Source organism: Python bivittatus, unplaced genomic scaffold (assembly GCF_059951505.1).
Source record: "Python bivittatus isolate LINGU-HERP-01145 unplaced genomic scaffold, Pbiv_v1 ctg000700_np1212, whole genome shotgun sequence".
NCBI lineage: Eukaryota > Metazoa > Chordata > Lepidosauria > Squamata > Pythonidae > Python > Python bivittatus.
In genome coordinates, this window is record NW_028277098.1 from 78,646,549 (window position 1) to 78,673,551 (window position 27,003).

The 27,003-nt window shown below is 40.1% G+C and overlaps 1 protein-coding gene across 1 annotated transcript in view; it reads right to left on the bottom strand.

Moving 5' to 3' along the window:
- PTPRT (protein tyrosine phosphatase receptor type T) overlaps positions 1-27,003 on the bottom strand; it is a 678,601-nt gene that overhangs the window by 6,063 nt on the left and 645,535 nt on the right. The window contains exons 24-27 of the mRNA XM_088154570.1: positions 23,617-23,771; positions 20,025-20,160; positions 18,449-18,598; positions 5,981-6,154 (exon numbers count right to left, since the gene is read on the bottom strand). Coding sequence (XP_088010696.1) covers positions 5,981-6,154; positions 18,449-18,598; positions 20,025-20,160; positions 23,617-23,771 — 615 coding nt within the window. The remainder of the gene's footprint in view (positions 1-5,980; positions 6,155-18,448; positions 18,599-20,024; positions 20,161-23,616; positions 23,772-27,003) is intronic.

The window sequence follows — 27,003 nt, forward strand, 5'->3', positions numbered from 1 at the left end:
CAGTATGCCAGCTGGAAGCAAGACTTTTCCTACAGAAATCAATAATGGGGAAGCTAGACTATGATAGATTAACTTGACGCAACAAGCTTCTGCTGCCCTAAATTTACACAAGTCTGTCTGTCTGTCCGTCCTTCCTTCCTTCCTTCCTTCCTTCCTTCCTTCCTTCCTTCCTTCCTTCCTTCCTTCTTTCCTTCCTTCCTTCCTTCCTTCCTTCCCTCCCTTCTTTTTCTTTTTATCTAACAATTTACCCCTATATTACAAAAGAAATTACCTTTAGACCTCCTCTTAAATCTAAAAGCAATTGGGAATGTATCAATTACATTTCTGACATATTTTCCCTAAGCATCATTTATCTTAGGTAGATGTTAACCCTTAGAGTGGAAACCCACCTGGGAATTCCAGGGCTGCTGGCTAGACTGGGGAGTAAAACAAAAACAAGAAACAGAAGGCAGCAGTGGAAAATGACTTCTATTACATTGCCAAGAAAACTGAACGGATGCACTCACCAAGAGTTGATGTCAACTTAAGGGCATCTTTACATTTAATCCAATTACTTGTATTAGTGATTGATAGAAGCAGCACATCTATCCCAAAGGAAGATGAGCCTGAATTTCAGATAATTCTATGACTTAGACATAAAATCTTAGACAGAAAAAACATACATTAATTGGTGGGCCCCACTGCTGGCAGGGGTGTTCTCTTGAATAATACTGGCTGTGTCCAAGCAGGATGGGAACTCTCCATCACTGTCCCCATATATAAAGAGGAGATAAAGGAGATCCCAAAAAGTATAGGTCCATAAGCCTTATCAGTATACTGAGTAAGATTAAAAACGGGGTGATGGAGAAAAATCTCTTAGTGGAAGAACCAGTCAGATTCAAGCCTGGGCATTCTAGAATAGATAACTTTTATTCTATATTATCTCATCGTGAAATACATAATAGAAAGCAAACAATTGTTCACATCCTTTATAGATCTTAGTATAGCATTTGGTTCCATAAATAGAGATACTTTGTGGAAGAAACTGTCCATGTTATCAATCCAATATCTACTTTGGGCTGGACACCAGACCTAGGAAATCTTTAAACAGAGAATCCTGAATATCCAGTACCCAAACTGACATAGGGTCACTTGTAAGCATCAGACCTTTAAATGGTTGACCAGGAATAAAATGACATTTCCAATAGAAAAATATCTTATAATGGGTCTGACACAATATCAAAGAACAGCCCTTACCAGAGCAAGATATGAGTTGCTGGATTCCATGGTAATAATATGTGCAATTCTACTATGCACCATTCTATGAGAGGAAGTGTGTACGTGGAGCTCTAGATACATGTCTTATTTGAGTGCCAATTATATGGCCCAGGAAGGGCCCAGTATTTAGAAACTTTATTTCACAGAACAGCCTATCAGGACCTCACAACAGATTGTCCTACTTCCTTCAGGGCATTCAGAAATATGTAGCAAGCAGAAGTTTATAGTCAAACTGTTCAACAGAGGGCCTGTTACATACAGCAGGCTGGGGTCTCATGCAAAGATGATACACTTATGGGAGTATAATTTGTTCTGTACTTTGGTATATTTATACCTATTTTATCCTTTTGTTTGTTGATACTGTGTTGTGTCTCAGTATGGTCAATCAACTAATCAATAAATTAACACTGAAACCAATCCCAGAAATAATACTGATGAAATGTACCAAGCCTTCCTAATAAGAGACAATCTCCCTCCCTCACCATTCATCATTCACTGTCTTTTCTATGCTGACAATAGTAGCCTTCCTTATTCCCCATAAGTGGAAGAAAACCCCATGCATTTCCACCAAAGCTGGCAATAAGTAAGGGTTTAAAAAATAATCTATGTAGTGTAGACTGACTGTGGTATTATGTATGTGTGTATTTATGTGTTTGAAAGAGAGTGATAATGCTTCATAGTAAAATTGCAGATTACCAAAGGTGTTATCTTCATCCTTTCATCCTTTAACCACAGACTTGATAACTAGATTTTATTTTAAACAAACAGAAATATATCTAACTTTCTGAAGATTTTGGATAGATCCTCAGTGGGTAACAAGATGCTATAGCAGCCTGCACATTTGATAACTGCAGAGAAGAATTCAGTTGATGTAATTTATCTAATTCTGAAACATTGTGATTGAAAAATTGCTTCTGCCAACATTCCTTTTCAATACAACAGTTAAGATTACAGAAGTCCACTACTGATTTTCATTAATCTAGTGACAAACATTTGGCTAAGAGGGTCAGATCCTGCTATTTACAGTGTCTGTGCTTTAGAGTATAAGAAATTGCTGGCATGAAAAGGAGATTACATACCTAAAGTATTATTGCATTTTGCCTACAGTTTACCATCTGTAGAATATACATGGATTAGGAATTGGGGTAAGCCTGAAAAGGAGATATTCATCTCCTTAAAGCAGTTAACTAGCACATTTGAGAAGTACTTAGAACATTCTGAAACCCAAACAAATCAGGCCCCACGCTGAGATAGTAACAGCCATTTCTTATGAGAATCTTACAATGGGGAACAGGAAATCCAAACCCTTCTTACTCTTCATCAAGCACCTGTAAAGCAAAGCTTCGACAGAATATAAAACCATGTTAGAAAACAAATAAGGTTGGAATTGCTATGAAGAAAGAGACATCCAAATACACAGTCAGCATATAAGAAAATTCCAGATTAACCAGGAACTTTCTTTTATCTACATCAAGGTAACAACTGTTTATGGATAAAGTGGATGGAGATATCAGAAATAATACTGTCCAAACCCTGAGCTAATTCTCTCAATCCAGGCTTAGATGTACATCAGCAGAAGATTCTTCCTTGAAATTGTCTCTGAAATTTCTGCCTCCTAGAACACACTGGCACTGTACTAGTGAGGCAAGGACACAAGTCATCACTGGAAGGACACCAAGATGCAGCCACGTGCTGCAGGAGGTCAACCTGACATTCCCTTTCTGTTCCCCAAGCAACTGCCAAAAGTGTCCTTCCCAGAGAGGCAAAGAACCAGCATTTGTTTCTTCAATTTTCATATGTAATGGTATTTATCCTGCTCGGGGATGATTTTTAATGAAAAGAGGGCTATGCTTTTAAATAATTAAAACAAAAAGAATATTTTTGTTACTTAAGGGACAGAATAGCACCTGGAGATACTGCTATATATGATTGTCTGATCATTTTTAAAAGTTTTTATATATATATATGGTTAGAGATGTTACAGGAATGAAATCATCATGTTGGTATGTCCTGAATATGATACCATATATACGACTATAGAGTTAGGCACCTATTGTAAAGTTATCCCCTAACTAAATGCAAGCCATGTCTGAAATCAAGGTAGGGTAGGTAGGTCAGAAGGAAGGTACGAGGCATGAAAATCCCTTAAGTGTTTAGTGTGGAATTTGTCTCTGTGTGGAATCTTTGTAAAGATAAATGAAAACAAAAACAAAAATACTCCAACAGTTTTATTGCTGGCAGCTGCCCAAAGTTAGACACAGAAGGTTTGTGTAAAATAACAGCTTTTGCTTAGTGAAGCAGTAAAGGCCCTGTGCACTCAACTGTTAGGGAACAGATGCATACTTGCTATCACAATGCCTGTGAGTCACTCTGACAAGATTACATACTGCAGCTGAAGGCATTTATTTATTTAAATTGTGAAACATGCAAAGCTTAGGTTTTGTAGCAAGGGTGCTCCCTGATAATCATAACTGAGGAAGTGTTAGGACAGAGGAGAGAAGGAAGGAAAAATATGGGACTACATTTTGGATTTCTTTCTTTCAAAGCTAGATTCAAGGATTTATAACAACTGTACCCCAGACAGCTGAATATAAGACATAGAATCTTCAGTAAATATGTGCTAGACAGGAAGATACACATCAGGGTCCCCCCCCCCCCGCCCCCGCTTCTCCTTATGACATGTCACTTTCCAATTAACCTGTGGAAGACATCCTCCCCGTATCATGCTCTTAAAAGTGATCATTCATAGGATGAAAGGAATATTACACGGAGTCAGGCCATTTTTAGCTAATGTTGATAGAATCTGATTATTTTAATTTGGGTTCATTTTTATATGTGTTCAGCCATAAAGCCAGTCCTTATCCAATTTTTGCCTATTTTTTTTTTAAAGGCTTGATTATTCTTTCATATTTTATATGCTTTTGATCCTAAAATTATATTAACGTTTACACATTTGTAAAATACACATTATGTCCATTGCATACTTTTACAGCACGTGCACCATGGTGTTTTTCATTAGGCCAAAATTATCAAAATCATTGTATTATAACCTACAGTATAACCATTAGCACACTTCATTCCTTCACTATTTATCAATATAATTTTTACACCATCCCAGTCTCACAACTCTGGGAGTGTACAGCACTCTTATTAATCTATACAGCAATCTTATTAATAAAAAATAATCAGGAATAGATAAAACACAGTCATCCCCTTTGCCACTAATCCTTAGAGGGTCACTGAAAAGGAAGGTCAAAACCCAGGAGCAAAAGTGTCTCCCCAGGTTAGCATGTTCTATAGAGTTGGGGCCATGACTGCTAAGGCTTGTCTTCTGGCTCACGTTCCCCTCAGTTCACTCCAACAGGATGGGAAGACTCCTTATGGATAAGGCAATCCTTCTGCTGTGCAATGTAGGGCTTGAAAAGTAAGGACCCTCACTTTGAATTGGGCCCAGAAACTTACTGGGAACCAGTGCAGGGACCATAAAATAGATGTTATTCTGCAATGCTGGGATCTGCTAGAGATCTAGCTAGAGCCCAGCTGATTGCTGTATTCTGTTCTACCATGGTACTTAAAAGTTTGTGAACCCTTGTCAATATTTCTGCCTAAGTATGACCTAAAATGTGATCTGTTTTCCACATAAGTCCTAAAACTAAAGAGAACCCAATTAAAGAAATGAGTCAAAAATATTATATTTGTTCATTTATTTATTGAGGAAAATGATCCAAAGCTACCAAAGTGATTAATGCTGTTTCTATCCTACCTCTGGGTCTGAATACTGATTAGGGATCCAGGTAATCTGTTTCCTCTAGGATTATCCGTAGCTGACTCTCCACTATCTTAATAACATTTCCTAAAGCGGGTAGGACTGAGACTGATAGAAGTTGGAATTGTTCTTAATTAGGGACTAGCATATCATGTGAGCCATCTTTAGCGTTTGAAGCTAGGTTACCTCTCTGTCCCTGCCTGAGGAAAGAGGAGGAATTGGAATATTTTCACAGAAGCTGTTTTCAGGCATTACTGAAACTGAGCATGTTATCATCCATTCTTAATCCATTAACTTTTCTCACGATGGGGTTGGGGAGGTGACATGTTACATTTCGCTATAAATTTCCATGAATGAAAAGCCAAGAAAGATTTAGCCTTAAATTACATAAAAAAGTACAGGAAGAAGACCTTACTGAATATTTTGTAATCCTACCCTATTGCCTTTACATTCTCATGTTCTGCCATAGCCAATAGGTTACTAGATTATCAGCCCTTCAAGGATGTCCAGAAGACGACTAGAACTAACCTTCATATTAACTGAATCTTACAAGTCTCATTGTGTTGTACCTTCTCCTCCTTCTTATACTTCAGGGAGTCAGGAAGGAGCCAGCCTGAGTCTCTTCCTACTACTTTCTCCTTTCCCAGTGCTCAAGGCATGCTTATACTTGGTTTGTTTTTGTAATGGCTTCTGAATCTTTTACTCGAGGCCATCCCCTTTGCTCCCTATATGGATAATGTGCAGGACTCAGACCAGGATATCCTGGGTTCAAATTCCCTTCCAGCCATGGCAATCGCTCTTTCTCAGTCCAACTGATCAAACAGGATAAAAATAAGTTGCAATGTATTTATAGCTTTCTCAGTTCTTTGGAAGAAGCAGGGGATACAAATGTGATGGAAAGACAATAGTGCCCCAAATTATTCAGTTTTATACACACATAAGAAGAGTTTTACTTACATCCATGAGTGCAGCATTAATATAGTTGCTTGATTCTCCATCAACAGAGATAAGGAAGGGGAGGCACCGATCCAAAGGAAGCACATCCATGCAGCGATTCTTGTCGTGATTCCTTGGCAAAAGTCCAATGCTGCAATCTTCTGGACGTACTCGAGGAGTAACAATATTAAGGGTCTGTATTTGGGGCAAAACCAGGGATGGATTACTATTAGACTTGCTAAAGGTGTGGCTTTACGCCCCGTCTTGTCTTGTCCACTCATCAACTAAGTGTCTGCTGAAAATGCTGCCCAGGAAAGAGGCCAGTTGGAATTAACCAGGTCTGGAGCCTTCCTTCTAGTGGCCCCAGTGCAATGGAACTTCCTCCCCACTCATATATGATCTTTATCCTCTCTGATCACTTTCAAACCTAATTTGGAAACTTACTTTGATAAGCTAGCAGTACCTTCCTGAACTATACTTGATGTCAGGTATTAATGGTTGTTTGAATAATGTGACGTAAGGTTTTATTGTTATTTTTGTTTATGTTAAATAACAGTTTAATTGCCAATTAATGTTGTATACTGCATCAGACTGACTTTTCTGGGAGCATGTGGGTACCAATATGAAAAACAAATACTGTATTCTTTTCAATAGTGGATAGACTGAACTTTGAAGTCCTTTCAAAGTATGAGTTTACAAATTCCCTCATACCAGTACACAGGAAGAGGGGATCCAGAACTTTTCTAGTGGTTGCGGAAGGCCTAAACTGATGATTTCAGTAACCAACTCTGGAACTAGTTCACATATATATATATATATATATATATATATATATATATAGTCCAGTCATATATATATGAAATACACATATATTGAATAATTTTTTCTGCAGACAATTCAAACATTTCTGAGCAACTGTCTAAAAACAATTCAAAGTTGTTACTGCAGTCAAAAATTTGAATAATACGATCAAGAAAAATGCATCTAATACATAATAGCAATTACCACTCTTGATCATGTCTACAGGCTCTTTCTCCTGGCCATGTTAAAATCCTTACCTCCAGTCTTCAGCTGGCAGAAAGTATGGCCTTTTCTGCCTCAGTTACAAGGGAGTTGTACTATCCTACAGATTTATTGGAAGCCAAGTTAAGAAAAGTTATTTGCTTTGTTTCTCCTCCCACTAAATGTCACCAGCTGGCAGGGGGGGGAAAAGCATCCATTAATCACTCTCCCTAACATGGGTTGGGGTTAGAAAAGTTAAGGATGTTACATGATATGAGAGATTTGGAGTCAAGATCTCCTATGCTTTTTCTCATATATATGGAAGCTACACTCTGGGAAAGGGGGTTTCATTTTTTTTTCTAGCCATTCTTTCTCTTTTCTGAATTCCTCCTCCAGTGCTGCTTTTTGTTTATGGAAAAGCCTGTCCTGATGATTGTACAGAGGTTCAACAACATGTGGACACCTGGGGATGTTTAGTCAAGCAGGCAACAGGTGCCATATATCTTTGTCCCCAATCCCCAGTAGCTGATTCATACTTCTCCCAGGCTGAATGCTAAAGGATCATGATTGGAGAGGTGGGGTGGGGCTGATATACCTATAAAAAATTCTACCTAGAAAGATTATTTTGTAGACCTTGCATCCCCCACATGGTCAATCCATTCTCCTGTGCTTGTTCTTTCCTTTCAGCTTGATTCCTCCCCTTGTGGGTGAGATGTACAGGACAGCTCATGGGGATAACTGGACCCAGGCTTTTCTTTGCAAACTGCAGCCAAGTTTCCAATTGGCTTTGCTGTGCCCTTGGTCGGCTCAGCCCAGCAAGCAAGTTCCATGACAGTTCCCAGGGATGGAGATTTCCCCTTGCATGGAAGCAACTTACTCATGTGTAGGAAGAGATCAATAGATCCAAGTTTGCCCCAAACTAGATGACTTCTTAGATTTATTAAAAAAAAAAAAAATCAGTTCACATGAACTGGACTGATCCAGCCAGAGCGCTTGGGCTCAGGTAGATTAATAAAAGCCCATACAGAATTCTGTATTACATAAAACATCCAAACTACTTCTCCATATCAGTTTCAAATAAAGTATGTCTTTCTCAGCTAATTTTGAGAATTCTACAAAGCTCTGAAAACACTGGAGTGGGAACAATTAAAAACATGTTCTGTGGTCCACCAGGCATTTTGGTGCCTTGTAAAATTTTCCTAGGAAATGTAAACAAACATCATTGTTTTGTTACATTGCACTGGAGGATAGATACAGGTTTTGTTCCTCTTTTCCAAAAGGGGACAAAATTGCGATTAGTGAAGATTGCTATCTGAGGAAAAGTAGCTATCTTTGAAAATTATGTGGTCCCTCATTGTCTCTCCAGAACAGTTTAAAATGTTAAACAGCCTATCTGCTATAGAAAATTATATGCATTAGCTCCTCTCATTTCTCTACTATAGGTCTTACTAATTATTAATGGGGAAATATCAAGGATTAAGCAGTGTCTTTCCTTTTGATTTTAGGGGTAAATCAATATCATCACTCCATCATACCCAAAAGATGTACCGCTGAGCACTTCCCACACCTCCAGGCCCTACTGAAGCTGCCAGCTGCATTGCTGCCACTGTACCACTAGGCCACAAAAATCAATTGGTGCACCAGCTATTCTTTGTGGCCTGCAATTATTTTTAATTTATCAGTGTGGCCCTTTCCCCTCTACAAATTGTGCAGGCCTGGGCTAAAGCAACATCTTTTAATGAAAAAGTGTGTGACAATGATATTTTACATCCTATTGACCCATTAATGTGATGCTTGGAGGAATGTATGCCAAAAGATATTGTATATCCTGACTATGGGGATTTCTCTACAGCTGAGATGTAGTAGTAGTTATTCATTCTTATGTCAGCAGAAAACCATATAGTAATAACATTTGCTAGTTCTATTCAGATCCTTATCCTAGCTCTGTTGCTTCTAGTGGTGTCCTATTATGCCTCTGGAGGGCATGTTAAGTAAAGTGATTGCTTGTTTTCTCCAGGTTTGCCTGCTTTTTCTTCTCTGAAATTGGTTGATGTCAACCTTTTCAGGAAGGCCAGGACAGGAAACAGACTCCTCAAACAAGATAGGAACTCTATTGATACAGGCTATAACAACAAAATCTTGAAAGTGAGAGTGTGCTTTTGGTTCCCTCTTTGAGTTTCTTTCTAATATTTTCTTCATCTCCCAGGCTTAAAGCATGGTTTGTAACTGTTTCCACATAGCTTCTCCAAGGCCATCTCTGTGGCTTTCCACACCTCGTAAGAAAACATTCACCAATCATATTGCAATGTGTCAAGAGGGAAGCATCTGTTGACTGTGAGCCCTTTCTTTGATAAATAAAGGAACTGCGAAGAGAACAGGTTCACAAAGTCACACACATGCAATATGTGTGCAAGCATATAAAAATATGGTAAATGAGTAATGGCTTTAGCACTGTTGTACAACTGCACAAGTCTACTTTATATGGCAACAGCCCCACATCAATCTTGCAGAAGCAGTAGAAGCTCCCACTGGTGCTATTTCTGCACCCAGAGTATAATCACATGACTGAAAAATCAGACAGAAGGTAGCTCCTACCACTTTGCAGAAGTGGGAGAGTCATTTCCTATGTTTTTGGAATGTCAAGAAACAGAATAGTGATTGATTGAGGTGGGAGTCTGGGAATTAGAAGAGAGAGATGTGCCTGTATCAGCCTGAAATGCCTAATATGTACCCAGCTGAATCCAAACTCTACAGGTCACCCGGTAAGAGCAGTGAAGTGTGTCAGATTTTTTATGCCATGCAACTGCCAACTGTTACTACCACCATTATGTGGAAAAACACTACTTTTATCATGGGTACAGTTAAGGACAACTTAAGCCTCTCTCACCATGGGCTGGGGAGAAGATGAAGGCAACTTCATGGGAACATGATAGAAAAAGATATTGCCACAACATCTTTGTGCAGTGGTTAGGTACAACTGGCAGAAGGTCCTATATCTGTTTCAGCTGAAAAATGAGTGCATTTGGTGCCTTCAACAAGTTTTAACTTGTCATATAATCTTTCATCTCTGAAATTATACAGCCATTAATAGATGAATGTCCTCCACATATCATGAAATGTATCAGTCTAGTACTATACTGAGTAACATTCATTTACTCTTTTACATAGTGAATCCAAATGTTGAAACCAGAAAGACTTCGTATCGACAAAACTTGTGTGATATTTAAATCTATGATCTCAGCAAGAACTGATGCATGTTTTAACTAGATTCTCCCCTGCCCTCAAAGCTTTTATGCTAGAATACATACCATTAAATCCCTTTGATGGAGCCGCATCAGGCAGCTATCTGGTAAAATGCACAACCTAAAATCCCTTGTAATGATCCTTCCTTTGCCAGGATGCACATGATAAGCTACATCATGCAAATTGGTACACTTTTGGCCTCTTAGTGATTCATCAATGTCTCTTTCTCACTAATCCGATAAATCAACACTCAACATGCGTGCAGTTCTAGATTGTTCAGTTAGCTCTAAATATAAGCAAACCTCTGCCTATTAATGCTACCTTAAGTCTCTTTCTCTCAATCTTTGTAGTCATTCACAAGGTTTCTTTGAGGGACAGAATCTAAATCTTTTAGACAGTTTAGCAGACTAAGGTCCTGATTCTACATAGAAGCAATCAAACAGAATCTATGCCAAACTGCATGGTTTTATAAGGACAGCAGACACAAAATACACTGTATGCATTACAAAAAGAGAATGGAATTCACAACAAAGACATTTAATGCAAAATATGTTTAAAAAGATGGCAGAGTTCAGAGTAGTGCAAGACCTTATTGATCTCCAGATGGTTTGAGTCTAGCAAGGGGTGACTTCTGCTGAACTCAGTCTGGAACTCTGTTTAGCAAGTCAAACTCTTTCTAAAAATTCATTGTTATTAAATATCCAAATCATTTAGTAATATAAGCAAGTTGAAACAATTTGGTGATTGGAAACAGTATATTTTGTTTATTGCCACAAGTGACATTGTTGTATTTTTGTTACAGAACCTGAATAGATTGTAAGAGTACACTAAACCTAAAAGTTGCCTCAGTATCTTGAGAGTTATTCAGCCAAGGCTGAATAAGGAGTTAAGAGTGCAAACAGCTGAAATGTAACACTGAGACCTGGTGTAAAGCCAAACCACCAAACCTACTCTATAGGAGGAGAATCTTTGCCTAAAACCTAAGAATTTGATGGGTTCTGGGTCAACCTGGGATCCCCAGGCCTGCTGGCAAAACCATGTCTTCAGGGCCTTGTGGAAGAGCATCAAGGTGGGGGCCAGTCTTGTCTCTGAGGGGACGATGTTCCACAGGGAAGGAGCCACCACGGAAAAGGCCCTTCTTCTTGGTCCCACTAGATGGATCTCCTTAACAGGGGGGACCCATAGCATACCCTACCTCCCTGATATGGTGGGTTGGGCAGGTGAAACTGGGAAAAGGTGGTCTTTCAAACATTTTACTAGGGTTACTGGTCCTCTAACAAACTTGTTAACTATCATTCAAGGCCCCAAGTAATCTATGCTTAATCCAGTCTCAGAAACAGTACCCCCCCAAAAAAAACCAACAACAATCGACCAGAACAAAACAAAGGACCCCATGTAGACTCAGGCCAGACAGTGTCCTAGAATCTCCCTCACAACTGGTGATCTCTGCACCAGCACAAGCCTTTGCAGCCATTGTTGCAGCAAATAAAGCCATTTTGACATCAAGTATCAGCTTATTTGCATGACACATACTATGGGAATCCAATTTATTACCTTCCTCATACAATACAAACTGTATGTTCCCGAGACCAGGTGGCTTTCCTATCAACCAAATTCTCATAGGATTTACCCAGCTGTTAGTCACTAAAATATATTAATAAGCTATAACCCATACTGGACAATGATACTGCCCTTTCGATGTAAAAATTATCCTGCACAGCTGATCAATGCAGCAACCTTGGCTTGGTCAAGCTAGCTTCTCCGTGCTTTCTTCTTTTCTCCAAAGGAAGCTCTACACTGCAAAGCAGAGACAATGAGCTTGCAGCTTTCCCTTCTTCTCCTTTCTACTCTCTAACAGTGTAACCACTCTTGTGCTAACAATGTAATTGACCTGACTGCTCTAACTAACAAGGCAGTTAACCCTTTGCTCTTGCTAGCCACATAACTGCCTTCCCATTCCCATTGATCAATTTCCCCCATTCAGCTTAGAGAGCAGGAAATAATGCTTTTCCCCACATACATTTTTACTGATATGAATGCCAAAATACCAGCTTGGTGATTAATCACTCTGGCACCATTTCTTCATGCCAGATAGGAGGGGAGAGCCCAGGGCTATAAATGCATGTACTAAAAGACCCCTAAGCATAGACACAAGTGATTACGAGTAGCCTCTCCTGCTGTTGATCCATCCAGCTGAGCAGGACAAGAGCTCCCCTTAGTAAGTATATCGTTTTTATTGTTATTGCTTCTATTAATAAAACTTTGTCATATACTATCATTCTGGCATCTAGCATTTATTCTTTCTTTGGGATCTTAGCTGTGGTAGCCACTACCCACAATACCCTTCTAAGGCACTGGGTAGTTGATCCATACTTACTTATACTTACCCAACCTGAAACAGATTCTCACAAGCAACAAGCAATGATGCTAACCATAGACCTTGCAACAAACCCAGATGTCTACTTTACCCCCACATTTACAACAACAGTACCATCACAGGACCCAACAGCTTTACACACAAGATTAGCAGCACCTTCACATGCTCTTCTTTTAATTAGATACATGCCATCATCTGTCAGCAATGCTCCTCTGGATTCTTCATTGGACAACCAGGCCAGAATTTGTGCAAAACAATTAATGGACATGAGTTTAACATCAGGAGTCAAAACAAGGACAGAGTAATATCAGAGTATTTTAATTTCCCAAGATACCTGATTATAGATCTCAGGGTAGCTGTTTTGGAACAACAAAACTACATCAGCACTATAGAGTGAGAGACTATACAACTCATATATATTAAAAAATTTCAGGTTATCTCAAAAAGTCTTAACAAACACATTTTTTTAAAATAGTACAATTGCCAGTTGTAATCTGTCTTACATGTAACCTACATAACTACCTTTTCTTGCCCCGACCTTGCCTCATCCCAATTTAAATCCTCCATCAGCTTAACCACTCTATGCATGAGCTACAGTTCACCAAAGTTTATGCTTTTTCATAAAATGTGTTGGTCTGAAGAGGTGCTAACAGATTCTTGCTGATTTTTGGCTACCATAGATTGACACTGCTCCCCCCCTACAATAATTAACCTAATAACTGTGACAGATGTAAAAGCACCTCCCCCCCCCCCTTTGATTTAGAAGAACCCAGACTTGGACAACCATACTGATTTAATAGCATGGTCAAAGAGTTAAATTTGACAATTGACTCAAACAAATGACTGCTAACTGTGAAAAATCCATCACTTGCTACAGAATAAGCATTCAGTGCAAGAGTATGCTGCTGAGATTCAGCTGTTAGTTCAGCATGTGGGCTGGAATGAAAGAGGCTTAACTGACCAATTCAGGGAGGGTCTGTCAGAAGAAATATGAGACAAACCCACTTGTCAATGCATTGCAGAGAATATGACAGCATTAATCTAGGTTGGCTTCGGCAACAGTTCAAGATGTGATAAAATGCTGTAGAAAGTCAGGAAGGAAAGTCACTACTATTCTCTTTTTTTGTCTCCTCATCACCATGCATGTGAGATTTTGGAAACTGAACCAACGCATCTGAGAATTAGCAAGGCCCCAATATTTGCCAAAGATAGGTTGTGCTCATGCACAAAAAGCCTATGTCTGTATTGTGGAGAACCCAGTTACTTCACACACTGAATCCCCTGATAAGGCACTCCCTTGCATGCAATTGTATGCAAGACTTACAGCTGCAGGATCTCAACCATCTACACTCACCTTCATTCAGCAAGTACACCCTTGCACCTTGCCTGAAAATACAGGCAGTAATAGAACCATTGCATACTCAGTCTTGTTCCTTGAATATAAATTATCACAAAACACCACTACTCAGTCACATACAGAGCTAGCTTGTTGAAAGGAATTTATTAGTGAGAACTTGCAGAAAGGTAATGTGTCTACTTTTTTTGTCAAGAAGAAAGATGTTTTCCTATGTGTGGTCCATGATTACTGGCTCTTGAACTCTTTAACCATTATAGTTTGCATTATGAACTCTTATAATGCTACAGAACACACACCTTTTTACCAAACTAAACCAATCACAATCTGATTGTCATGACCAAGGGTTTTGATTCTTGTTATGGGAAGTTTGATTATACGGTTAGGCCCTATGGACCTATCAGGTTCCTCCTTCCATCTCCCCTGCCCCCCCTCCCCCCACCGCAATCTGGATTGCAAACAGTTAATTCAAGGAACAAGAATCTAATTGCTCTGATTGATATGATGTGTTAGAAGCAAGATTCAATACAAATTCCAGTGAGTACTCTATTTTCAAATGAAACCATATAGAAACAATTGAGAGAGGCAGTTTTTGTCCACTTCTTTCTGCTTTTTCTATGAGGACTAGAAGCATGCTTCTTTTGTGAGGGAGAGGCAGCCTGCATCTTTTCACTCTTTTCATAACAGCCATTTCTATCGGTATGAGCATATGTATGCTCTTCAAAAGTGTGAATCATATTGTCTGTGAATTTTTATTCTGATTGTAAATCTAGATGATTTGCTGATTTATTCTGCAGATCTAGGCTAAACTGTGCTGTTTTGGGCTACCATATTTCTTTAAAAGGAATTCATGGATCCAGCTATAGTAGAATCCGTTCTGTCTTGGACCCCGCCCCCCCCATCCAAGCTATTTAGGTTATACTTCTGGGCTTTTGACCATAAAAAACATTACAAGAACATCTGGGTCATACAACATTTTTGGGATCTTTGCCAATTTTTACAATAAATTTATTCCTAAATTTGTTACCATGTCCACATCACTGAATCATCTTATCAATAAGTGAATTTCAATGGCCTTTAAGTAAGATTTCAATGTCCAATAAAGCTTTCTTCAGCTCAAACAACATTCACCTTGTACAGATCCATCATCACCTAATTGTATAGGCTGATGCTTCTGATTTCAGTCTGGGAGCTATGCTCCTACAGTTGAGCATTCTCTTCTGGGCAACTTCTTCCAGCTAAAAGGAACTACAGTGTTTTTAACAAGAGGCTTTTGGCTATCAAGGAAGCTTTGCAGCATTGGCTCCATCTCCTTAAAGATACAGAATACCCAACAGAAATCTGTTCTGACTACAAGAGTTTGTAACACAAATATCTCACAGGTAAGTCAGGTAGGCCCAATATTTTTCCCATTTTAATTCTCTCACATTCTTAATCCCTTCCTACTGTCTGGTGTTAGAAGAATGGAGGAGCAGAGAAGATAAAAGGGAGGAAATATTATTAGCTTCAGTCAAAAAAGTAATGGCAATGGAAGGAGGAACACCATTGCCTCCACCTGCTTACAATTAGGAGGAGGAATAGGGAGAAACACCTGACACCTGCAGACTAGTGGAGGTGAACGAAAATATACCAAAAGGTGATGCAAGGTGGGAACCAGTGATTCCTAGGCTAGAAATAACCATTATGTAAACATTTTTCAGCTGCCTCCCAAGGCATAAAAAGGCTAAACTTTTTAACATAGGGCAGGAGGAAAAAGACTAAACTCTGGAGTATGTATATGTATATAAGAAGGAGCATGAGAAGCTGGAGAAGTACCAGGGCCTGAAGGAAGAAATAGAGAGGATGTGGAAAGTAAAGGCCAAAGTGGTCCCAGTGGTGGTAGGAGCACTCGGGGCTGTGACTCCTAAGCTGGGAGAGTGGCTCCAACAGATCCCAGGAACAACATCCGAGCTCTCTGTCCAGAAGAGTGCAGTGCTAGGGACAGCTAAGATGCTGCGCAGAACCCTCAAACTCCCAGGCTTCTGGTAGAGGACCCGAGACTGAGAAAGACACGTACCACCCATAGGTGTGAGAGGGGAATTTTTATTTTTATTTTTTTTATATATATAAAAATAGACTGTAACACTTTTGTATGGCAGTAAAGATTCTAATCTTGCTGAGTCATGTATGAGAGTTTTCTGCCAAGTGAAGCCAAAGGGTTATGTGTGGGAAAAGCTGTGATTTACCATCAAGGCCTCGTGTGGAGCCTGACAAGTACTATAAATTTGGAGCAGGTGGGGGGTACTTTTAATCACATTTTCTCTGAATCACAGAATTGCAACTTTTCAGCACTCTTGTAAAGTAATGCAATATGAAAGTAATGCCATATGAGCATAACTCAGAACATTAATCAGAGCAAATGATTGATACAAACTACAACTGTAAATCAAAAAATAACTAATCTCAGTGGTTAATTTATAACGCTCTGGGATAAACACCTTTCAAGAATGTAACTCTGATATCTAAGTATGGTTTGTGGTTTTGTAATAATGATGGAAAATCTGTCATGCATGTTCAGAAGCACTCACATTTCCTATCTATATTTCAGGAATGACTTTTGCAAATTTATTCATGTGACTAGAAAGCATCATCTCAAATTTAGTTTCTCAATCTCTGGTCTCCACTTCTTCCTTTTTCAGTATTTAAAATCATATACAGTGGAACCTCGGTTTACGAACTTAATTCGTTCCGCGACTCTGGTCACGACCCGAATTGGTCGCAACCCGAAGCAAATTTTCCCATAAGGTTCAATGTAATTACCGTTAATCTGTTTTGGCGTGGAGGATAGGGAGGCGGCTACTGCTTGGAGGGAGAGTCCCCCTCCCTACGATCACGTGTCAGGGGTGGAAAAATGGCCACGGACCATGTGTCAGGGGCAGGAAAATGGCCGCAGACCACATGTCAGGGGCGGGAAAATGCCCGCAGACCACGTGTCAGGGGCGGAAAATGGCTGTGGACCACATGACAGGGGTGGAAAAATGGCCGCGGACCACGTGTCACGGGTGGGAAAATGGCCGCGGACCGTGTCACAGGAGGGAAAATGGCCATGTATCCTGTTCGTACCCTGAGGCGGAGTTCGCAAACCAAAGCAAAATTTTGCAGCCAGAGCTGGTCGTAACCCGAAAAGTTCGTTAACAGAAGCGTTCGTAACCCGAGGTTCCACTGTATCTTAAACAGGGAAGAAGGTTTACCTACACACACTAAAGCAGGCAGGTCTATGCTAAAGATGGATGAGACACTTAAGGCTCACACAAAATTAACTTGGAAATAGCCTGACCTATTTTCTTTGGCTCCTTTCTTTTCCAAACAATATGAACTGGATAGCTGCACACACCATCTATTTGACAGTCAAAGTTTACATGCTTTCAGACGTAAGCTTTCCTAGCCAGGCTTTTTGTAATAATCTTCTGGAGAGATAGGAAATAGGCTGACCAGTATATCTGCATCTATCTCTGAAATCTCTACTTAACAAACTCCTAGTTATCACATTTTAAAAATGTATTTAATTAATTGTGAGGCTGCCTGATTCCATAGCATCTCTGGGCAGCTTGGAGATAAAATTTTAAAAACCCAAAACACATGAGGGGAAAAAAAAAAGACAGCTGATCAGAGACCCCAAAAGCCAAATAACCAGCCTGGGAGAACAACCTGGTCTTAAGCAGTTTGTGGAAAGTCAGAAAGGTGAGAGAAGTATGAATCTCTGGGGAGATATCATTCCAAAATGCAGGACCCATCACTGACAGCCATCATTATGCTTCCTAGGTCCCATAAGATGACACTGTTTAATTGATGGCATCTGCAGTGTGCCCAGTCTGGGTGACCTGACGAGTGGAAACATATAGAGACAGGTGGTCCCTCAAGTAACCAGGCCCTATGACAATGCAGGGCTTTACAGATGATAACCAGCATCTTGATTTGCACTCAGAAACCAACTGGCAATCAGTGCAGCTCACAAAGCAGCAGGGACATATGTATATAGCGCAGCACATCTATCACTGCCCATGCCACTGCATTCTGAACTGGCAGTAGCTTCTGAGTGGTTTTCAAGGACAGCACCACATAGACAGTGTTACAAATGGCACCTTTGCGTACAGAGGAGAGACTTTAGTTAAGAGGTAAATAGAATGTTCCCAGGAACATTTTTGGAGGAAGGGGGGCGCTTCTCCACAAACACCGTTGTCCTGAGTTAATTTGCGTATGTTTTCTAGATGCAGACTATCAAAGGCTGCTGGACTCCTGGATGTCTTTGTCAGTTTCACATGGGTGGGAAAAGTCTTGGCTGGACTTTCCTGGGTGGATTTCAACCTGAAAAGGATTTTGAAGTTTATAGTTCTCACTTCTTCCTTGAGAAAATCCTTACTAATCCTTAAGAATCCTTTATAATCCTTATAAAATCTACTTGAACACAGACATGGTAGACATAATTTTCTATGACTGAGGAAATATAAGGAGCATTATTGACCCATTCCCTTACCTGAAATTCATCTTTTATCTGGCTGGAATTTGTCTGTGGATCCAATCTGCTGATGTTGTAATATATAGATCTGAATTCACAAACAGGGATGGCGGTGTTGCCACAAAGGCATGCTTCCAGAATGGCATCATGAACAAAGACATACTGCTCCTACGCATCCAAAAATTAATTAGTATTAATTAATTATTAATAGGAATTAATACTATTAAAAGGTATTAATCACTCATCACTGTCAGGGCCTTCAGAAGCCATTGTAATGCCTCTCACTTTAATGAAACTTCCAAGAATTTATCTCAGAGTATTCAAGTCAACAAGAAAACAAAACACTGTCTCCATCCAACAAAAGTGTATGATGTGAGAAGTGCTTACATTTTACCATTGGATGTACATGGAAAAGAAGGAAGCTTCCCCCCCCCCCCCCGCCCAGACAAATAAAATCCAGAGCAAGCATATATTACTGTACGGTGATGATTATATTTAAAGAAGTATCAGCATTTCAGTAGATAAAAACTGTTGAAAATGAGCTTATTTTGCTTAGATATTAATCCATTTTATCATTACAATTGATTATGTCTAGTCTACAGAGCCATCTAACCTTCATGCCATTTTACACTGCCTATATGCCTGAATAAATTGCTAGGTCCAAATCTTCAATATTTTAAATGAACATAGACTTTGATTCCATGAAATCTTCTAACCATGAAATACTCTGTCTAGTTTTATTGTTTGTTAAGCGGACTGGGTTATTTTGCTCATTAATATAATCAATCATTTGCCAGCAGGAAAATAAAGGCAGTGACAGCTCCCTGATCAATAAATATATCCGAATGAACCTGTACTAGAAGATCATATGCACTCTTTATTTATTGATTGACTGGTTGATTGTTTGAATTTCTAGGCTGCCCAACTCCAAAAGGACTTTGGACAGCTTCATAGGTTGAAAGAATCAACATAATTTAAAATTCTAAAGTTGAGTCAAAAGACTACCTTCAACCACAGAATCTCATAAAATAACCTCTTAACCTACTGAGTTATGGAATGTACTTGAATCTAAGGGTTGCTAGAGAAATCAAAGGAAGTTGCCTATGGAGCTGGTTGTATTTCAGCTCATGGAAACTGATGTGGGTTAAGTATTTCAACTGAGAATAGACTATGAATATGAAGATGGCCATTATCAATCATGCTGTTTGAATCTGGTGGTGAATATAGGTTTTATTTCTGTATGAATCATTCATACATTTTTAAGAGTGGCATTTGGAAAAGATGACTTTTCTAAAATGGTTGTAACCACCTCTGTTTCTGTAAACACTTGTAGTAAAAATAATTGTATGTTTTGTGTATCTCTAAGTAATAATGGAGCTTAGGAGTATTTTATAGCATGGAAAGTAACCTTACTAAATTAAGCTAACATAACTTACTAAAATTAAGCTACTGTGCATACTCTATTTTGAAATATCACATATTTTCACAAGTTTGTCTTTTATTCCATTAAATAATTTGTATCCATCTGGAAGTGCTGAGCTTTTGCTTGGGAATAAGCTGAAAAGAAAAAAGAAAAGAAAGGGAAAAAAGATACCTCTGTTTGCACCAAGTTAACCCTCTGGGATCGCAACTCCCGCACACAATTAAATATATCCACCACACCTTCGTTCTCCGCCATGTCAAGCATGATGTCAATGGCAATAAAGCACCCTGTTCTCCCAGCACCAGCACTGAAAGAGAGATGAAAACCAGAATAAAGATCTAGTCAATGGACCATGGAGATGCACAGCACTCAGTGTGTGTTGCAGATTGGTGTGTGTGTGTGTTGCAAATGCAGCTGTCTTCTTTCATTAGTCCCTCTTTGCCACAAAGGTCTGAGCCTCACTGCCTATTTCAGCTTCTCTTTGGAAATGGCAAAGCTACAAAATTAAGAAAAAAGGAACTGAGAGAAAGAGAGAAGACAGAAAATAAAAATACCAAGCTTGGGACTAGGCTGTCTCTTAAATGAAAACTGACACAAGTATATCTCTCCAGGGCAATGAACAATAAATACATAACTCAGTTTTTTGGTTTTTTTTTAGGTAACAGGAAAGAGAGATTAACTCCATCTTTTGGAAGACATAAAGTTCTCCTTTCACTTTCTTTGTTTTAAGCAAGTTTCTTGTTTCTTCAGAAGGGATACATCTAAAAAATCTGCATATTTCCTCCTGTACTTTGGCCCTTGAAGATTAGGCAGATCATCTGGGTGGAAGGAAATTAAAGCCTGATCTCAAAATGTTTCAAATGCAAGCTTCTCACCATTCTGAAGATCTAGATATTGAAAATTCTCCCCTATAAACTATGCACTTGCTATCTATCCACCAGTAGTCTCAATTCTATAAAGATGACCAGGGCAATTGCAGTTCTTCTGAGTGTCGTAATGTTTCAGGAATGGGAGAAGTACTGGATCAACTTTATCTGGCATGCAGGGAGTCCAATTTGCACACTGAATGTTGTATTAGCAAGATAAGGAAAGGAAGAGAAAGGACTCTTTCTGCACACATGAAAATAATGTGTGAAGGAAAAGGCTGGGCTAGAATTTTTCCCCTGATGTCCTAATTTTGTAATTCAAGTTTATTTAGTTATATACTGCATATTCCACAAATAATTTTTGCTCACACAATCAATTTTAAATATATCAAAATTGCATTAACTCAAAGTTCATTTAAAGCATACTAAGTGCCTGACAAAAAACTGCAGAGAATTGTGTTAGTAATTTAAAAACCCACAATCCAAAGGGATGCAAGAGGTCAATACTGCAAAGTTGCTAATGGTGTAGTTTGATTCTCAGCGGCAAAAATTTTGAACTCTGCGTATATTTTATTCCTTAAATTGTTGTATTCCTAAAAATAACTCAGGGTGACAATAAATTATTACCTGAATAAAATCCAAATTAACACTATGGCCATGTTTTAAAATTACTCTATATAACATTAAATCCCCTATTCAAGGACTGATACACTGGATATGGTGCTGGGAATAATTGGGATCGACCATCATCAGTAGGTGCTGAAGCAGATTACAAATTGTATCCATTGGCTGCTGCTATGGGACAATTGGTAGCTAAAGGAGAATTCCTGTCCTTATCAATAAAGGAGCAATTCAGTCATCAGTGTGCATATGAATGGTTGCTGACTGCTGTTAGTCTCCCAAGATAAGGTCAGCAGTCTGTACCATGGAAAATTAATCTTCTAAAATTGCATACTTGCATGACATTGAGTATTTCCACTGCTACTACCAAAACTTTCATCCTTGATTGACTCACAATGGCAGTCAGGAAGTCCCACTAGAAAATCATTTCACATTCTATTTCTGCTATGCACAGTTGTTCAGGTAGGACAGAAAAAAGTGATTTGCCTCTAAATGCAAATCATCTTCCATGTCTCCTTTCTCCCACTGTGTAATATCATTCTGCAAAGAGGGAAGAACATACAGTTTCCTTTCCGGGGTTTGATGAAAATGCAGTTAAAAGAAACACTGCAAAATCCAGATGTGAATGGATTATGAATTATCGACCAGATTAAACTAGAGCTAGGAAGAGATAATTGGTATAATTTTAATGAATGTATGGCATTTCATTCTCTTTAATTCATTTTACTGCTTTTCAGAATTGTAACAAATAAATATAAAATTTATATGTTTAAAATAATGTATTCTTCATAAGTAGTGAGTCATACTATCCATAATGATTTCAGATAACAATAATCAGATGTTCAATAGATTGCATCCTGAATTTTTGCAGCCCTGATCTGGTAGCCTTAATGACCAAGGGAAGCATTTAGGGAGAATTTAGCCATGACTACTATGAGCTGGGTATTGATACTTAAATCTTTATAAATAAGGTTAAGTATTGTCATTTAGTCATTTGAAATTAACAAACATATTCAGAACATTATCCATTGGGATCTTGATCTAGTTGTCTACCTGCTTTTAAAAGTATTTGTAATACGTAATCTATATACTACTAAAACTCTTATGTCTGTCTGTTTGTAACCTTCAGTTGGGTGCAACACTGCATCATAGGGCAACAATTTTTCAACCAAGCAACCTCAAATGGGCTAATTTACAGAATGGGTTTACAGAATGCATCCAAAATCCCATCCTGAAATTTGGCAAACTTGGGGCCGCTTCAGCACTGCCATGATCAGCTGCGGTCACGTGATCCTTCTTTCCAACGCTCCCTGACAGCTTCCCACAAGGAAGTCAGTGGGGAAGCTGGCAGAAAGTTGCAAGTTCAAGGCCAACAGGCTGGTAAGTGGCTGCTGCTAGGTGGGGGAGGGAGAGACTGAGTGCGCGAGAGGTGTGCTGAGGGTCAGAGATGGTGCGCGGTGGTTTGTGAGAGGTATGGTGCAGGTCAAGGAGGGTCATGAGTGCGCAGCGCAGGTTGGGGAGGGTGCAAAGGAGTGCGGTGTGGCTTGGGGATGCTGCGTAGGGGTGTGTGAGTGGCCAGTGTGGCACAAGCATAGAGGCTCGGGGGTAAGGTACATGGGGAGGGAGGGAGGGAGGGAAGAAAGTTTCTGATTTTCCTTGCCAGCTTCCCACAAGGAAACTCAATGAGGAAACCGACAGGAATTCAGAAGTCGTTCCCACTCCTACTGCTTTTTTGCCCACCTGTGGTCATTGTATTTCTCTGTTTAGGTAAGGAAATATCTCTGAAATGATGACCCAATGGGCCATGGGTTGTCTAGCATGCTTTAAATACTTTGTTACAATAAAAAATGCTTTTACCAAATTTGCACTTTGAACATGATATTGAACTGGTAAATGAAAGTAATTAATGTTTAGAACTTACCTGAAATGCAGTAGTTTCAGCACCCCACTCAGAAAGTTACTGAGCTATACCGAATTTAGTCTACTACATAGCAGTCAAATACTAGGTATCTACCAAAAACTATATACCTGTGGTTACTGTGGAACCATGAACCAGTTATTCTTCCATACATTTTTGTGAAACAGAGATTAATCAGCAGTGGAGCTAATGGGAGAAACAAATGCAGTTGATAGGTAGAGGGCTTTTTTATGGCAAGGTTTTGGAGGATACAACATTCATTCTGTCTAGGACAGTGGAATGCCTATTAAGCCAGGGAAACAGGCAGCACTGGAGAAAATGGATGAAAGGAAAGGACAGATGGAAACAAAATTTGTACCTGCAGTGCACAACAACAGGCCCTGCGTCTGGTGGATTGAGAAACTTCACTTGTCGAACAAAGCCCAAGAGACCTGTAGCATAACAAGGAACCCCATGGTCTGGCCAGCTAGTGAAGTGGAACTGACGAATCTCTCGAATCTCATGGTAGCCTTTCTGAGAAGGATATACAATAAACAAATATCCTATTCTTTCTCATAACAATTGCTACTACTTAATTATCAATGGTTTGCCCTTCTCCAGACATCTTACAACTTCCTGGGGTTGATGCCAGATTTATTGAAAAGGAAATCAGTCTAAATATAAAAGCCTTCTTTATATCTTTTATATCTTAAAAGCCACCTTCCCCAAAAGATTACAAAGAAAAAAACCCTGCTTCTGTTATCTATATCCCCTAAAACAGTCATGCAATTTTGAAGATAAACTGTTTGGAAAAAAAATACATGATCTTTCCTTCAGATAAATACCTAGTTGCATCTGCATATTTTTTCTTTCCTGAAAGTGCACAGAAGAAAGAAAGAAAGAAAGAAAGAAAGAAAGAAAGAAAGAAAGAAAGAGAGAGAGAGAGAGAGAGAGAGAGAGAGAGAAAGAAAGAAAGAAAGAAAGAAAGAAAGAAAGAAAGAAAGAAAGAAAGAAAGAAAGAAAGAAAGAAAGAGAAAGAAAGAAAGAAAGAAAGAAAGAAAGAAAGATATAATCTGTTTGTGTATGTATGTGTGTATGGGTATACACACACACAACACACACACACACAAACCCATATATGTTTGTACACAATTTGGATGATTCTAATGAAAGTATCATGAATCCATTTCAAGAAAATGCCATGCAATTATCCTCTATCATTCCTTGAACAAAGGTTTCACAAAAACCTGTGTACCAGGAAGCAATCATAACTTTGCCTCGTTCAATCTGGCAAACTGATGAAGGGCTTGAATGTTTGTCACACAGACTTATAATAAAACTTGCAGTATATGATGATAAATATCTTGGCACTAAGCAGTAGCAAACAAGTTTTTAAAAAAGTAGAGGTATCCCACTTCCAAAATAGAAGTGGTGCATAATTAAGCCAGGTATCTGTATTTTTTTCATTTGGAAAGTGTGCTCAGTAAGGCTAAAATCTAAATTAAGGACAAGGAAACATGCCAAATAACTATTCTGAAAATTCTATAATCATAAAAATTATAGTGATATAGTTTTAGCTTGTTTTAGTATTTCAGTGATGTATTTTTCTGATTTTGGCTACTTTTGAAAAAATACTATATTTAAAAGGAAGATAGAAAACTGAAGTATTATTTATGTATGCAAAATACATATTTATGTAAGTATGCTTTTTACCTGTCATTCTGCTAAAGAATGGCACTCGGGAACAAGAAGTAGTAATTATTTAAAAACACACTTATATACGTAATCCAATAATTAGCAATATAATGCTTAAAACAAATAAACATATAATGAAAAACTCCATTGAAATAATTCATACTGCTGTGTGGTCAAGAAATATCAACATCCCATCTGAAAGCAGAGAGAAAAGGCTAGCATTCTGTTTTTTGCAATGTTCCACCAAGTTCTACACTTATGGTATGAAGGATCATGATGTTCTTCACTATGGCATTACTCCTACAAAGTTTTATCCTTTTTCTTAAGAAAAAGAAAAAGAAAAATATTATAATGTAGGATGATGATAAGAGTTTAAGATGAATGTCACTTTATTGTAATAGTGAGATCAATCTGTCAGGTTCGGTCAGCACGGGGCTTCAGGGAAGCTCGCAGCCAGACCACGCGGAATCCACCGGCGGTAGCTAGCGGGGAAAAGAGGAACTGAAAGCGCCGCTAGTTAACGAGCCACCTGCGCCCAGCCAAACAGGAAAACCGCAGCGGAAGCTTTTAACTATAAACTGATAACGGCGCGAGCCAACAATGAACGGGGCCGCAGGCAGCGAAACAAGATCGCAACGCAGCACAGAACCCTCGGGCTTGCACGTAACGGGGAGGGACCAACCCAGCCGGAGGGGAACTGGCAATCAAGGACAATGGACCCTGACCGAACCTGCCATCATGGACAATCAAGGGGGATTATTGGGGGGCCGATAATCCGCAGCAGCGTGATCGCGAGGCGGGAAAAAAACGCGGGAAGGGGGGAATATAACAAGTAATGCAATTGTACCAAGCCAGTCCTGGCTTTGCTTGTGACTACTACGTTACGCATGAGTAAACCTTCTTTGTGAACCACACGTGTCACGAGAGTTTCTCTGTCGAACGGGGCAAACCTCACATAAAGCCAGGACTACCCGTTAGCGCTACCCGGTACCACCGAGGAACGTTTCCCTTTCCAATACAGGCATGACCAGCAACGAGGAATCCGTGGGTCAGCTGGAGCACGAGGGACCCAGGCTCGAGGAGGGATGGTCAGAGCCACCCGGGAGCGACGGGACAGCGACCAGGACTGGGCGCCCTCCAGCCGAGCGGTGGTCGATGTGCGTGAACCAAGGGCCAGACGGTTCAGGCGTCACGATGACCCGAGGTTCAGGGTCCCGGAACCGCGAGTGGGACGAGAAGTTCGCTCGACTAGAGGAGAGAGTCGAGCGGCGCCTAGACGCCATGGAGGCGATGCTCCAGACCCTGCTACAGAGAGTGGGACCATCGGCGGTGAGCGATGGGGCGAGCAACAGGGGTGGCGGTCCGGCACCCCAGCCGGCACCACCCACGATGCCCCGGTCGGTGGACCGACGGGCGGCAGACGCCCTGAGACTTCGAGGCATCACTGGGAAGTTCTCAGGGGACCCTGAACAGCTGCCGCAATTTTTGACGCACGTTAGGGGGTTCATGCAGAGGGGTGGTCACCTATTCGCTAGGGACGAGGATAGAGTATCCTACGTGGCCGAGCTGCTAGATGGCCAAGCAGCTAGCTGGGTGATCGGACTATATGACGCCAACGCGGCGGAACTACGGAGTTTCCCGGACTTCATGCAGGCGCTCCGGGACAGATTCGAGGACACATTGAGCGCCAAGCAGGCGGAGGACGACATCCTGCAGTTCAGACAACGGGGCAAGTCGGTATCGGAGTACGCCCTGGAGTTCCGGAGGTTGGCAGAGAAGCTCACGGACTGGCCGGAGTCCCTGAGGGTGAAGTATTTTAAGAGGGGGCTCAATCCAGAGATCCTGGAGCGGGCACTGGGGCGGGACGACCCGTCCACAGTGAAAGATTGGATCTGGCTGGCCGGAATGGTGGAATCGGCATGGCGGCAGATCCAACAAAGCGTGAGGCGACGGGACCAGACGAGGGAGAGAACCCCCGAGGAAAGGCGGAGCAGTCGGCGGCAGTCCACTGGGGGGTGAGAGGTGACCAGAGCCCCGAACCTGTGCTTCCGGTGCGGAGGCAGAGGCCACC